Source organism: Leuresthes tenuis, unplaced genomic scaffold, assembly GCF_036924035.1.
Source record: "Leuresthes tenuis unplaced genomic scaffold, fLeuTen1.0.hap1 SCAF_5, whole genome shotgun sequence".
In the NCBI taxonomy this organism is placed as follows: domain Eukaryota; kingdom Metazoa; phylum Chordata; class Actinopteri; order Atheriniformes; family Atherinopsidae; genus Leuresthes; species Leuresthes tenuis.
Genome location: NW_027325359.1, coordinates 35,199,350 through 35,211,962, shown reverse-complemented (window position 1 = coordinate 35,211,962; position 12,613 = coordinate 35,199,350). Strand labels below are relative to the sequence as shown.

The 12,613-nt window shown below is 46.6% G+C and overlaps 1 protein-coding gene across 2 annotated transcripts in view; it reads left to right on the top strand.

Moving 5' to 3' along the window:
* Window positions 1-12,613, top strand: part of zfpm1 (zinc finger protein, FOG family member 1) — a 121,251-nt gene that overhangs the window by 63,087 nt on the left and 45,551 nt on the right. Inside the window, exons 1-2 of one of the 2 annotated variants that reach the window (XM_072386737.1) lie at window positions 1,523-1,758; window positions 1,947-2,084. In XM_072386737.1, coding sequence (XP_072242838.1) covers window positions 1,650-1,758; window positions 1,947-2,084 — 247 coding nt within the window. In that variant the 5' untranslated portion in view covers window positions 1,523-1,649. Of the gene's footprint in view, window positions 1-1,522; window positions 1,759-1,946; window positions 2,085-12,613 lie in introns of those variants that run through there. The other variant, XM_072386736.1, reaches the window with a different exon arrangement.

Genomic DNA, 12,613 nt, shown 5'->3' with positions numbered 1-12,613 from the left:
TAAACGTAATAACTGTGTCTGCAGCTCCCCTCCTCGCTCCAGCCCCTGCAGGATAAAATCAATGTGCCATTCAATGTGATTTATAGCTGAAAATAATGGCGCTGTTTGGGCGGGGGGAGGTGTGTGTGTGTACAGTATGACACGTGTGAGTGTTTGCGTGGAAAGGTGGACGTGCCGTGAAACTGGATGTGTGAGTTATTTGAGATGAAGAAGCAGCCTCTCAACTCTTCCATTAATAACGGCGGCGAGTCGGGCGTCACGTGGTCGCCGGGCGTTTATGGCCGCTATTGATTGGGCGTTATCGCTGTTTATCAGAGCGGGAATGCAAAGGTAAACATGGCCTTTGTGCACATGACTGAGGTGGCGTTGAGGTGGAGGCGGGATTTGGGGAAGGAGGAAGTGAACGGCATAATTTAGGAGGAGAAGACAAAGACCTTTTTCTGGTTTTAATGAGCGAATAACCTGCTAAAAGCATCAAATCCAACAAATATGTAACACCTTTGATTTAAAGAAATATGGAAGGATTTTCTTCCGGCCAATCAGAGCAGCTCTGATGGAAGTAAACGTGTCAGAATAAACCGTTTCCCATGAATAGAACCGGTTTTTAACCATGTTTTTGGAAATAAACTGGTGTTTTATTTGATTAAAAAGGCTGTTTTTACCCTGTTATTCTGATTTTATTTAATTTTTTTAGCTCTAAACATTTAAAGGTCCAGGGTGTGGGAACGCAGAGGATTTTTATTCCCCTTCACAGAGCGTAACGGTTCCTAAAAACTCACCAGTGTGCATGAAATGCAGCTGATCCATGCTGTTTTATTTCCTTTGGATTGATCGATGCTGGACAAGCAGCTCGGGGAAGAGCTTTGTCCCTTCTGGGTTACTGTAGCATCTCTGGCTTCATACTTTTGGATTTCTTCTCCATAAAACCTGGTTTTGGTCGTTGCTGTTAGCATTAAATCCTTTGAGATTCTGCTCTAAAGTGTGCAACGTGGCGCCAAACCCTGCTTGTCAATGACTGACAGAGTTCGTGCTTCGCTTCACTCTTTCTAAATTGGGTGGAACCTTTGACAGAACTTGGCTGGTTCTGACTGATCCAGGGGGATGAACAGCTAAAGAACCGAGTTTCTGAGCTGCTGGCGAGGGTTAATCACTGACCATGTGACCACATCAGTAACCTGTGATAAACTGACGGATTAAACCAGAAACAGCGGTGGTTTTTGGGGTTTTCGGTGGGTTTTTCATCTGTGAAATGAACATTATTAGTCAGACTAGTTCCATGCAGTCAGCTGACCCTTGTCCTGATGATGGTGCAAGACAGATCCTCGGGTCAGATAGTGCAGGGATGCAGTGATGCAACTATTAATCTAATCTAACTAATCATGAGTCCAGCTAATAGGGAGGAGCCAGCAGTGTGATGAACTCACTGATAGCAGCTGCACAGGCAAAGTTCAGGGTTCACATATCTTCTGAACACACAAACACACACAGATATTGAGATTAAAGCCAGGTGCAGTGAAGCCAGTGATGTCTTTGATCAGTGAGCAGAAGGCTGCGTAATCAGCCTGATCGGTGGCAGGAATATCAGCTCTGATTAGAGGAACACAGGCTGCCTCAGTCTCTGCTGAAGGTTGAGGGAGGCTGATGCAAAGATGGGAGGAAAAGACGATGAGTGCGAGCCGCCTTCACTCAGTGGAAGAGCGAGAAGAAGGGTGGCTGCAGAGACCAGTGAGGAGCGCCAGGAAAATGACAAAAGTGAAGGTGAAGACGTGGATTCTCCGGAGCTGTAATGAAAATCAAAGGGTCTGTGTGTGTGGTGGGTGTTGCGTTACAGTCATTTCACTGCCGCCTTTGATCTGCAGACAGGAAGAACACACACACACACACACAGGGACGTGAGATTCAGACGTGTTTTGGTGTAATTTGAACTCCTTCTGTTGTGTTTGCAGAACCCAGGACGCAGGACTCTGGAGGAGGACCTGACAATGAAGACTGTGAAGGGGAGGATCGCGCTCCAGCGAACAGCGGCGGCGAGGACGAAGAGAACGGGGAGGAAGAGGAAGAGGCGTCGCAGTGGAGAGGTCCAGGTCAGTGCCGCCACACTCAGTGAGCTCATCTTTGTGATGCCAGCATCCGGTGAGCTCATCTTTGTGATGCTAGCACCCGGTGAGCTCATCTTTGTGATGCTAGCACCCAGTGAGCTCATCTTTGTGACGCTAGCACTCAGTGAGCTCATCTTTGTGATGCTAGCACCCAGTGAGCTCATCTTTGTGATGCTAGCACCCAGTGAGCTCATCTTTGTGACGCTAGCACTCAGTGAGCTCATCTTTGTGATGCTAGCACCCAGTGAGCTCATCTTTGTGATGCTAGCACCCAGTGAGCTCATCTTTGTGATGCTAGCACCCAGTGAGCTCATCTTTGTGATGCTAGCACCCAGTGAGCTCATCTTTGTGATGCTAGCACCCAGTGAGCTCATCTTTGTGATGCTAGCACCCAGTGAGCTCATCTTTGTGACGCTAGCACCCAGTGAGCTCATCTTTGTGACGCTAGCACCCAGTGAGCTCATCTTTGTGATGCTAGCACCCAGTGAGCTCATCTTTGTGACGCTAGCACCCAATGAGCTCATCTTTGTGATGCTAGCACCCAGTGAGCTCATCTTTGTGACGCTAGCACCCAGTGAGCTCATCTTTGTGATGCTAGCACCCGGTGAGCTCATCTTTGTGATGCTAACACCCAGTGAGCTCATCTTTGTGATGCTAACACCCAGTGAGCTCATCTTTGTGATGCTAACACCCAGTGAGCTCATCTTTGTGATGCTAGCACCCAGTGAGCTCATCTTTGTGATGCTAGCACCCAGTGAGCTCATCTTTGTGACGCTAGCACCTGCTGACCTCATCTTTGTGATGCTAACACCCAGTGAGCTCATCTTTGTGATGCTAACACCCAGTGAGCTCATCTTTGTGATGCTAACACCCAGTGAGCTCATCTTTGTGATGCTAGCACCCAGTGAGCTCATCTTTGTGATGCTAGCACTCAGTGAGCTCATCTTTGTGATGCTAGCATCCGGTGAGCTCATCTTTGTGATGCTAGCACCCGGTGAGCTCATCTTTGTGATGCTAGCACCCAGTGAGCTCATCTTTGTGATGCTAGCACCCAGTGAGCTCATCTTTGTGACGCTAGCACCCGGTGAGCTCATCTTTTTGATGCTAGCACCCAGTGAGCTGGTCCTACCCTACACGACTGTTCAAGTGATTTCTAAGTTGTAGACAGTTTTCCAGATTCAGGATGAAATCCGGAAGAAGCTCAGTTGTGGCATGCTCCTGTGATCTCAGTCGTTTGGTGCAAGGTGGTCAATTTAAAGTGGTATTTCTCACATCTTGGGGTTACGACAAAATCACACATTTAACGTCATCGTGAGTCTTCAGGGACTCGTTCTGCGTTTGCAACCAACATGTGCGCTGTTGTCACTTCCAAACAGAAAGCAGAGGAAGCTGTGGCTGAGCAAAACACGTACAGTTCATCAATGATTTACTGCCACACAAAAGTCAGTGTTTGTCCTGTGTGATAGTATTTTGGAGAGATTGTGTCTCTTATAACGTTTCTATGGGAGATCAGGTAAATGCAGCACAGATGCTGTCTTTAGCCTGTGTGGGAGGGGATAAAAGCTCTCAAAGTGCTCATAATGGTGACTGCAAATTAACACTTTTCAGTCTCAGTTTCTGATTCCTTTCACCTTCTTAATGTGTGAAAATATGTGAAGGTTCTCTTCTGTATTGCTTGTTTTAAAAACTGGTTATGTGTGCACATGTTCTGCGTTTGTAGCAGCTTGATTTGATGGAGGAAACCGTAGAAAGCAACAAGGAGCAAAATCATAGAAAAAGAGGTAAAATGTCTAGTTTGGGGACATTTCAAAGAAAAGAAAAGAGAAAATGCTGATTAGTGTGTCCATTGTAAAAGCCAGTTAGCTTAGCACTATAGCACAACATCAATTCTATATCATCTCAGCAGAAAGCAGCCAGTTCGCATATCGAGTCCACTGAGCGGAACAAACACAAGGAAACATTTCACGTTAGCATTTTAATGGAAATCAGTCAGCTTGTTAGCTGAGAAGGAAGCTAGCAGAGAACAGAAGGGGAGCTAGCAGAGAACAGAAGGAAGCTAGCGGAGAACAGAAGGAAGCTAGCAGAGAACAGAAAGACGCTAGCAGAGAACAGAGGGAAGCTAGGAGAGAACAGAAGGAAGCTAGGAGAGAACAGAAGGAAGCTAGCAGAGAACAGAAGGAAGCTAGGAGAGAACAGAAGGAAGCTAGCAGAGAACAGAAGGAAGCTAGGAGAGAACAGAGGGAAGCTAGCAGAGAACAGAAGGAAGCTAGCAGAGAACAGAGGGAAGCTAGCAGAGAACAGAAGGAAGCTAGCAGAGGACAGAAGGAAGCTAGCAGAGAACAGAAGGAAGCTAGCAGAGAACAGAAGGAAGCTATCGGAGAACAGAAGGAAGCTAGCAGAGAACAAAGGGAAGCTAGCAGAGAACAGAAGGAAGCTAGCAGAGAACAGAAGGAAGCTAGCGGAGAACAGAAGGAAGCTAGCAGAGAACAGAAGGAAGCTAGGAGAGAACAGAGGGAAGCTAGGAGAGAACAGAGGGAAGCTATGAGATAACAGAGGGAAGCTAGGAGAGAACAGAAGGAAGCTAGCAGAGAACAGAAGGAAGCTAGCAGAGAACAGAAGGAAGCTAGCGGAGAACAGAAGGAAGCTAGCAGAGAACAGAAGGAAGCTAGCAGAGAACAGAAGGAAGCTAGGAGAGAACAGAGGGAAGCTAGGAGAGAACAGAGGGAAGCTATGAGAGAACAGAGGGAAGCTAGGAGAGAACAGAGGGAAGCTATGAGATAACAGAGGGAAGCTAGGAGAGAACAGAGGGAAGCTAGCAGAGAACAGAAGGAAGCTAGCAGTGAACAGAAGGGAAGCTAGCGGAGAACAGAAGGAAGCTAGCAGAGAACAGAAGGAAGCTAGCAGAGAACAGAAGGAAGCTAGGAGAGAACAGAGGGAAGCTAGGAGAGAACAGAGGGAAGCTATGAGATAACAGAGGGAAGCTAGGAGAGAACAGAAGGAAGCTAGCAGAGAACAGAAGGAAGCTAGCAGAGAACAGAAGGAAGCTAGCGGAGAATAGAAGGAAGCTAGCAGAGAACAGAAGGAAGCTAGCAGAGAACAGAAGGAAGCTAGGAGAGAACAGAGGGAAGCTAGGAGAGAACAGAGGGAAGCTATGAGAGAACAGAGGGAAGCTAGGAGAGAACAGAGGGAAGCTATGAGATAACAGAGGGAAGCTAGGAGAGAACAGAGGGAAGCTAGCAGAGAACAGAAGGAAGCTAGCAGTGAACAGAAGGGAAGCTAGCAGAGAACAGAAGGAAGCTAGCAGAGAACAGAGGGAAGCTAGCGGAGAACAGAAGGAAGCTAGCGGAGAACAGAAGGAAGCTAGCAGAGAACAGAAGGAAGCTAGCAGAGAACAGAAGGAAGCTAACAGAGAACAGAAGGAAGCTGAGACTCATATTGTCCTTAATGTTTCTCTGACCATCAGAGCAGCTTCAGCCTGGAAGCTGTTAATGTGAGCTAATATTCTGAGTCACATCAAAGTCCAACCAGAGTAAAAACAGCTAATTTTATCAGACCGTGTTGTATCTGTAACATCAGAGGCTGCTGGTTAAGGTGTCGTGTTAACTGCTGTTATTCTGAGTCACTGAGTTGACTGATAACAGACAATAAAACAGGAAATAAGAGGCTTTGTTAGGATTTCAGCTGCATTAAAACACAGTTTATGAAAGCAGAGACAGCAGGAGAGAAGCTAACAGATGTTACCACAGCTGGATGTTAGCTAGAAAGCTAATAGCTGCTGTTCTATAGTCCGGTTATCAGCATCAGGAGGAGGGATGTTTTTGGCCATACTGCCCAGAAATATGCGTAAAAGCAGGTTAATAATGTACGTTTTTCTCTGTGGTGAGTTATAAATAATCATTTGCTGCAGCTCTAGTCACAGTGGAAATGCAGTGATGTCATACTTCTTGTTTCTATGGAGCAGCTAAGCTCATGTTCAGTTTTTCAAGTCGTTTTTGAAAGTCTCAAAAGTTGAGGTTCTGTTCTGGTGAACCGGGTTTCTCCCCAAACCTTTACTGATGTGTCGGGGGACGCAGAGAGCAGGTTACCCAGTGTGGGCAGCTTCTGGCAGCTTCTGGCTGCAGGAGAGGTGAACTCCATCAGCTTTAAACGCAGCCAGCATGCTGACAGCGATGGTTCTCTGCCAAAGCAAAGCCGTCCAGGACCAGAACCCAGCTGCTCATACTCAGCCCGGTTCGACAGCTGGACCTGCAGTGAGTTCAGCTCGCCTGATCCCCGTCTTTCAGGTGTGCACGTGACGTGTTCACGTTGTAGCCGACACACACGCACACTTGGCTAAGAGAAGATAAGGAGTAAATCGCCATAATTTTCTTATTTATTTCCTCTCTTATCGAGGTTTGTTTGGTTATTTATTCCTCTGTCTGTTGTCTTCAATGAGTTAAACAATGCAGGAAGATTAGCGCTCTATCTGGCATTATTTCCTTTTCAAGCTGTGCACGTTTCATGTGCACGTGCCCGTGTGTGTGTGTGTTAGTTCCTGCGCCGGGGAGCAGGGGATGTGTTCATTATCGTGCTGTCCCAGCCTCGTCCCTTTAATAGTAATTGGAGCGATATTAATTGCTGTGCGGTGGCTGGTTGATGGTAGCACCACGATGCTGCACTGATACGGCCCTTCGCTTTTTGTGTTTTTTCTTCCTCTCCTCCTCACAAACTAACTGCCGGGTGAGGCAGAGGGATGGAGGAGGGAGGAGGGGAGGGAGATAGCCCCTCTATCAGCTCCGGAGCAGGCGCTGTCTTTATCAGGAGCACGATTGGCAAAAAGGAAACTTTGACCGGTCTGAATTTTTCTCTTATCGTCAGCCCCCCTCCTTCCTCCTCCCTCCATCCATCCACCTTCTCCTCTGGTCTCTCCATCACCACTAACAACCCCACTAACCCCCCCCTCCATCTCTCCTCACAGCGCTCATCTCTCCCTCCTTTTCCTCCATCTTCTCATTGTTTCTCCTCGCCGTAACGCCGCCGTAACGCCGCTCCTGCTCACGGGAAACAGCGAGGTGAGGAAATAAAGGGGCGTTTATCTCTTCTGGGGGTGCTGGCTTTCCACTCGTTTCTCACTCTTGTTGCCTTTTGGCCTGAAACGGGCCTCCGGTTCCGGCTCTAACGACACTTTATTTGTCTTTGCACACTCAGGCCTAATTCTGAACCGAATCGGTTGTGATTTGATCGTTTCTCGTCTCTTTTTTTGTGTTTTTTGTGAATATTTGGAGCAGATTCAGCCAGCGGCTCATTAAACATCCAATCAGAACTTCCCTGGCTGACAAACTTAAGTGCTCCACGTGATGTTTGGGCACATTTGGACCTGGTGTTCGGACGTATTTGCAGCTCATTGCTCTTCTCTGGGTTGAAATGAATTCTTTCCCAGCAGTTTAAAATAAAAACCTCTCAGCTTTACAGAGTTTTAAAGATGCTTCTGATGTTTTTCTATTAATTTTATCACCTTCTTCACATTTGCCATCGATAGATTGATCGATTGTGAACACATGTGAGGACAGACGGGCCTGATCACCTGAAAGGAACCCAAACATGTTGCTGATTAAACTGTATTTTCACCCGTTAGGCTGAAACAGACAAAGTGAGAAGGTCACATTTTCCACAGTTCAGTGTAAAAGATAAATGAACTTCTCGTGTATTTCTGGGTTTATGACTCAGTCAGATGATGAAAAGAATCTGCAGCATCCTCGTTCTGCTCTCGGGTTAAAGGTCGGCGCGGCGCTGGCTCTCTGCAGCAAACAGGATGTTAGAATAAAGTCAGAGAGCTTGATTTAACCGTGTTTAACTGTGTTTATGTGAGCTGCAGAACACGCTGACATGGCGGCGCTTGGAGTGTGAAACCCTCCTCCGTCCATCTGAGCTGTGAAACTAAACCCTAACCCTTCAGATATCAACACGGTGAACCGAGGAGCAGCACAACAAGCTTCTTGGCTCACTCTCAGACCTTTAAGTGCTGCTTCATCTTTACTTCCCGTCCTCCCGTTACTCCGGTCAGCTTTAAATCACATTTTCCCCTCCGTGACTGTTGTTTTTCACCTGTTTAAATCCTAAATCTTCCCCTCCGTCCGTCATATTTGTGACAGCATAGTTGTTAGACCGTCCTTCCACACTTTATGCAGGTTTTTGTCTAAATTCATTGAATATTAATCTGTTAATTATATTTCTGAAGATAAAAGTACAAATTATTCTCGTCTGAAAACCAGTAATTCTTAGATATGAGGATTTTAATTTCCCTTTCTGCGCAGTTTGTGTTCTAACCTTATGATAAGAATCTCTTAATTTATTCAAATATTTTATTCAAATGCGTCTTTGTTGCAGTCGTCACTATTATTCACTGATATTAACATAAAAGAGAGAAAACAACAACAGAACATTTTAATTCCTGCTTGGAGATAAAATGATTCATTACTGGACATGACGTTTGTTTGTGTGGGAATCTGAAGAAATTCCTCAGATGATGATAGACGAGGAGTTTCTTCCCGTTTCTTTAATTCTTTTAGTTGCCAACAGCGACCATCAGCTTTGTGGCTTCAATCGATGTGAAAAAAGCATTCAAATTAAAGAGGAATGGATTAGAGGCTTCAGTAATTTCAGCCTGTGTGTGTGTGTGTGTGTGTGAGGGTGGTGGCATGGAGGAGTCTAGGTGGGAGCTGCTTCCTATCAGGGATGGCATGATATGCTAAAGCCGGCTTTTTTAATCTACAGTGTGTCCGTGCTGCATGATATGCAAAATAAATTATGAAGAGAGGGAAAAAACTATCTTTTGAATGACCTTGCAGGCTGCAGGGTTTCATATTTTCTCCCTGGCTGCTTAAAATTCTTGATATGCAAATGGGTGTCGCAGTAATCCCTTGTCAGTCTCTGGCTGGCTGGCGATTCCCACACGTTCCCTCCTGCAGCGGTGTGTAGAAATCACTGTCAGCGGCCAGAGAGAGCCATTCACCCACTGCTGGAATCCACCAGAAATCAGTCCATCAACCTCCCAGCAGGCTCAGAGGCAACTTCAGGGGTTCCACCAGCTGGCTGTGGTGGTGGAGGACCACGTTTTTATAGGAAATTACCAGCATTATGCAGATTATTGGAAAGTAAAAGGACAGAACGGTGATGATATGTGTGCATAAACCTGAGCTTTATGAAGCATCGTGTCCCTGTGGTCAGGTTGCTTTTAACATCATCTGCAGTTAGACGCACCTCAGAGGAAAAACCAGCGAAAATGGGACGTTAAATACAATTCAGTGCTAAAAAGAAGGCGCTTAAGACATCTGCAGAGTGAGATTAAAGTTGTTTTTTATCCCAGCAGCGAGCCGAAAGCAGGAAAGTCTGATTTATTTATTGTTTTACTGTTCAAATCTGCAGATTTTCCCTGTGTGGAGTTTACTTTAATTTGTGTGGAGACAGAAATCTGTTAAAGCAACAAATAAAGGATCAAAGGCTGTTGCTAAAAGACAGATAAAAACTGAATCAAGCTGACTGCACGCCAGTTCAAATATGAGCAAAACATTAGATACTGAAGTCCCTTAAATGTAAAGAAGCTTTCAGTTACGTGAAGCCACATCTGCAGAGAAACTTTCCCCCTTAAAGTTGGTTATAAAACTGGTAAAAACAGCTTTTTAACCAGCTGGAAAACTCATTATGTGAGAGTTAAATAACTAGTGAACAGTTAGTGAACGTATCAAAGCTCAAATGAACAGAAACAGACGTTCAACCGCAGGTGTGTGTGCTGTGTTCTGCTCACCTGAGTTGTGTTTTAATGCCAGAAACAGCCAATAAAAGGCTGTTTGCTCCTCTGTAAAACCAAAGGAGTTCAGATAAGCAGCTGAGGGAAGCAGCCTTATAATAAAGACTTGCATTAAATCCTGTTTCTGAGGTATTCCTTTCTGAGTGAGACCAGCTTTTACATTTTCCTGTTAGAAAGGTTCTGTCCGAGCTGCTGGCTCAGCACTCCTTATCCCCCCCGACAGAGTTATTTAAACGGCCTCCAATAAAGCATCATAATGGCAGGCGCTGTAATGGTTATTATTATTTACCAAGCGGGTGGGTTATCATACAGTAGTTAATTATAAGGGAGCAGGAAGGCGCATTATGTGCATATTATCACCACAGGGAGGCTGAGGAATGGGAGATGCTAAGCAACTTTGTCCCGTTTAAAATCCACCCGTCGCCGCTTTGTTTCTCCGTGAAGGAAGCAGCTGATCCCCAGAAGCTAACATTTAATATCCATCAGGGCAACAGCCGCTAATATTTAGACTTAATTGCAGAAGTTTTATTTCTAATCGATGGAATAAAACTAAATAAGTAGCTTCCTCACATGCAGCGAAGGCAGTTTAATAAAGAGTGTGTTTCCCTGCTCGTGTGCAGCATTAAGCTTTAATAAATGTGTGTGTGAGCTGTTATCTGGTTAAACAGAACTGTAGACGGTTAACTCCCAGCGTGGAGGCCAGATGCCATCTCCAGACGGGTGGAGGTTAGAGGAGGTGAAGCTGGGATGGAGGTTAGAGAGGAGGGGACAGGTGAGATGAATGCAGAAGTACGTACTGGGTTTAGAGTGCAGAGATAACTAATGAGGGGTGAAAGGGGGGTGAAGGTTTAAGGATCAATGAGAGCGGGAGATGAGGGGTGAGAGATTTTAAGAGGTGCGTTTCAGATAGTGAAATTAGAGTTGAGGGAGTGGGTGTGGGCGAGGTTAAGAGATAGAAGGATGGAGGAGATATGATATGAAAAAAGTGTCAGTCAGACAATCCTGTGGCTCTGGAGGCTTAAGTGCAGTTTTAGGCAGCTACTAGCATGTCTGTGGGGATTATGGTGCGCCGATAATGAATGTATTCATGGTGCCCGGAGGTTAAATCACACTCTTTTCCTCTTGTGTGAACTTTGCAGCTCACACTAAAGGATTTAAAAAACAGATTTTAACCCAGAGGAAGGATTCAGATGACTTTTTGGATCCTGTGGCTTTCACTCTGGTGTCAGCATCAGCTGTTGATTTATTTTGGGTGTAACGTAGCTCAACAGATGGCTTTTAGTCTCACAAATCAATCGCATGCATTGATCGCTGTTATGCACATTCTTGGTCCTCAGATGATGGGTTGTGATGACTTCCAGGTCAGAGTTATGCTGTGGTTGGTAAAAAATGTGACCTTCGAAGCAACTAAAAAGGTTCAGATCAAGAGAAGATAATGTGCTCTCACACGGGCTGAAGATGGTTCATGTCAGGAGAGCTCTGACCGGGTCCTGCCCCTGGCTGGAGGAGGCTGGAGGAGGCTGGAGGAGGCTGGAGGAGGTTTGATGCCCCTGGCTGGAGGAGGTTTGATGCCCCTGGCTGGAGGAGGTTTGATGCCCCTGGCTGGAGGAGGCTGGAGGTGGTTGGAGGAGGTTTGATGCCCCTGGCTGGAGGAGGCTGGAGGTGGTTGGAGGAGGTTTGATGCCCCTGGCTGGAGGAGGCTGGAGGTGGTTGGAGGAGGTTTGATGCCCCTGGCTGGAGGAGGCTGGAGGAGGTTGGAGGAGATTTGATGCCCCTGGCTGGAGGAGGCTGGAGGAGGTTGGAGGAGGTTTGATGCCCCTGGTTTATGGAGGTTTGATGCCCCTGGCTGGAGGAGGTTTGATGCCCCTGGTTTATGGAGGGTTGATGCCCCTGGTTTATGGAGGTTTGATGCCCCTGGTTTATGGAGGTTTGATGCCCCTGGCTGGAGGAGGCTGGAGGAGGTTTGATGCCCCTGGTTTATGGAGGGTTGATGCCCCTGGTTTATGGAGGTTTGATGCCCCTGGTTTATGGAGGTTTGATGCCCCTGGTTTATGGAGGTTTGATGCCCCTGGTTTATGGAGGTTTGATGCCCCTGGTTTATGGAGGTTTGATGCCCCTGGTTTATGGAGGTTTGATGCCCCTGGTTTATGGAGGGTTGATGCCCCTGGTTTATGGAGGTTTGATGCCCCTGGTTTATGGAGGTTTGATGCCCCTGGTTTATGGAGGTTTGATGCCCCTGGTTTATGGAGGTTTGATGCCCCTGGTTTATGGAGGTTTGATGCCCCTGGTTTATGGAGGTTTGATGCCCCTGGTTTATGGAGGGTTGATGCCCCTGGTTTATGGAGGTTTGATGCCCCTGGTTTATGGAGGTTTGATGCCCCTGGTTTATGGAGGTTTGATGCCCCTGGTTTATGGAGGTTTGATGCCCCTGGTTTATGGAGGGTTGATGCCCCTGGTTTATGGAGGTTTGATGCCCCTGGTTTATGGAGGTTTGATGCCCCTGGTTTATGGAGGGTTGATGCCCCTGGTTTATGGAGGTTTGATGCCCCTGGTTTATGGAGGTTTGATGCCCCTGGTTTATGGAGGTTTGATGCCCCTGGTTTATGGAGGTTTGATGCCCCTGGTTTATGGAGGTTTGATGCCCCTGGTTTATGGAGGGTTGATGCCCCTGGTTTATGGAGGGTTGATGCCCCTGGTTTATGGAGGTTTGATGCCCCTGGTTTATGGA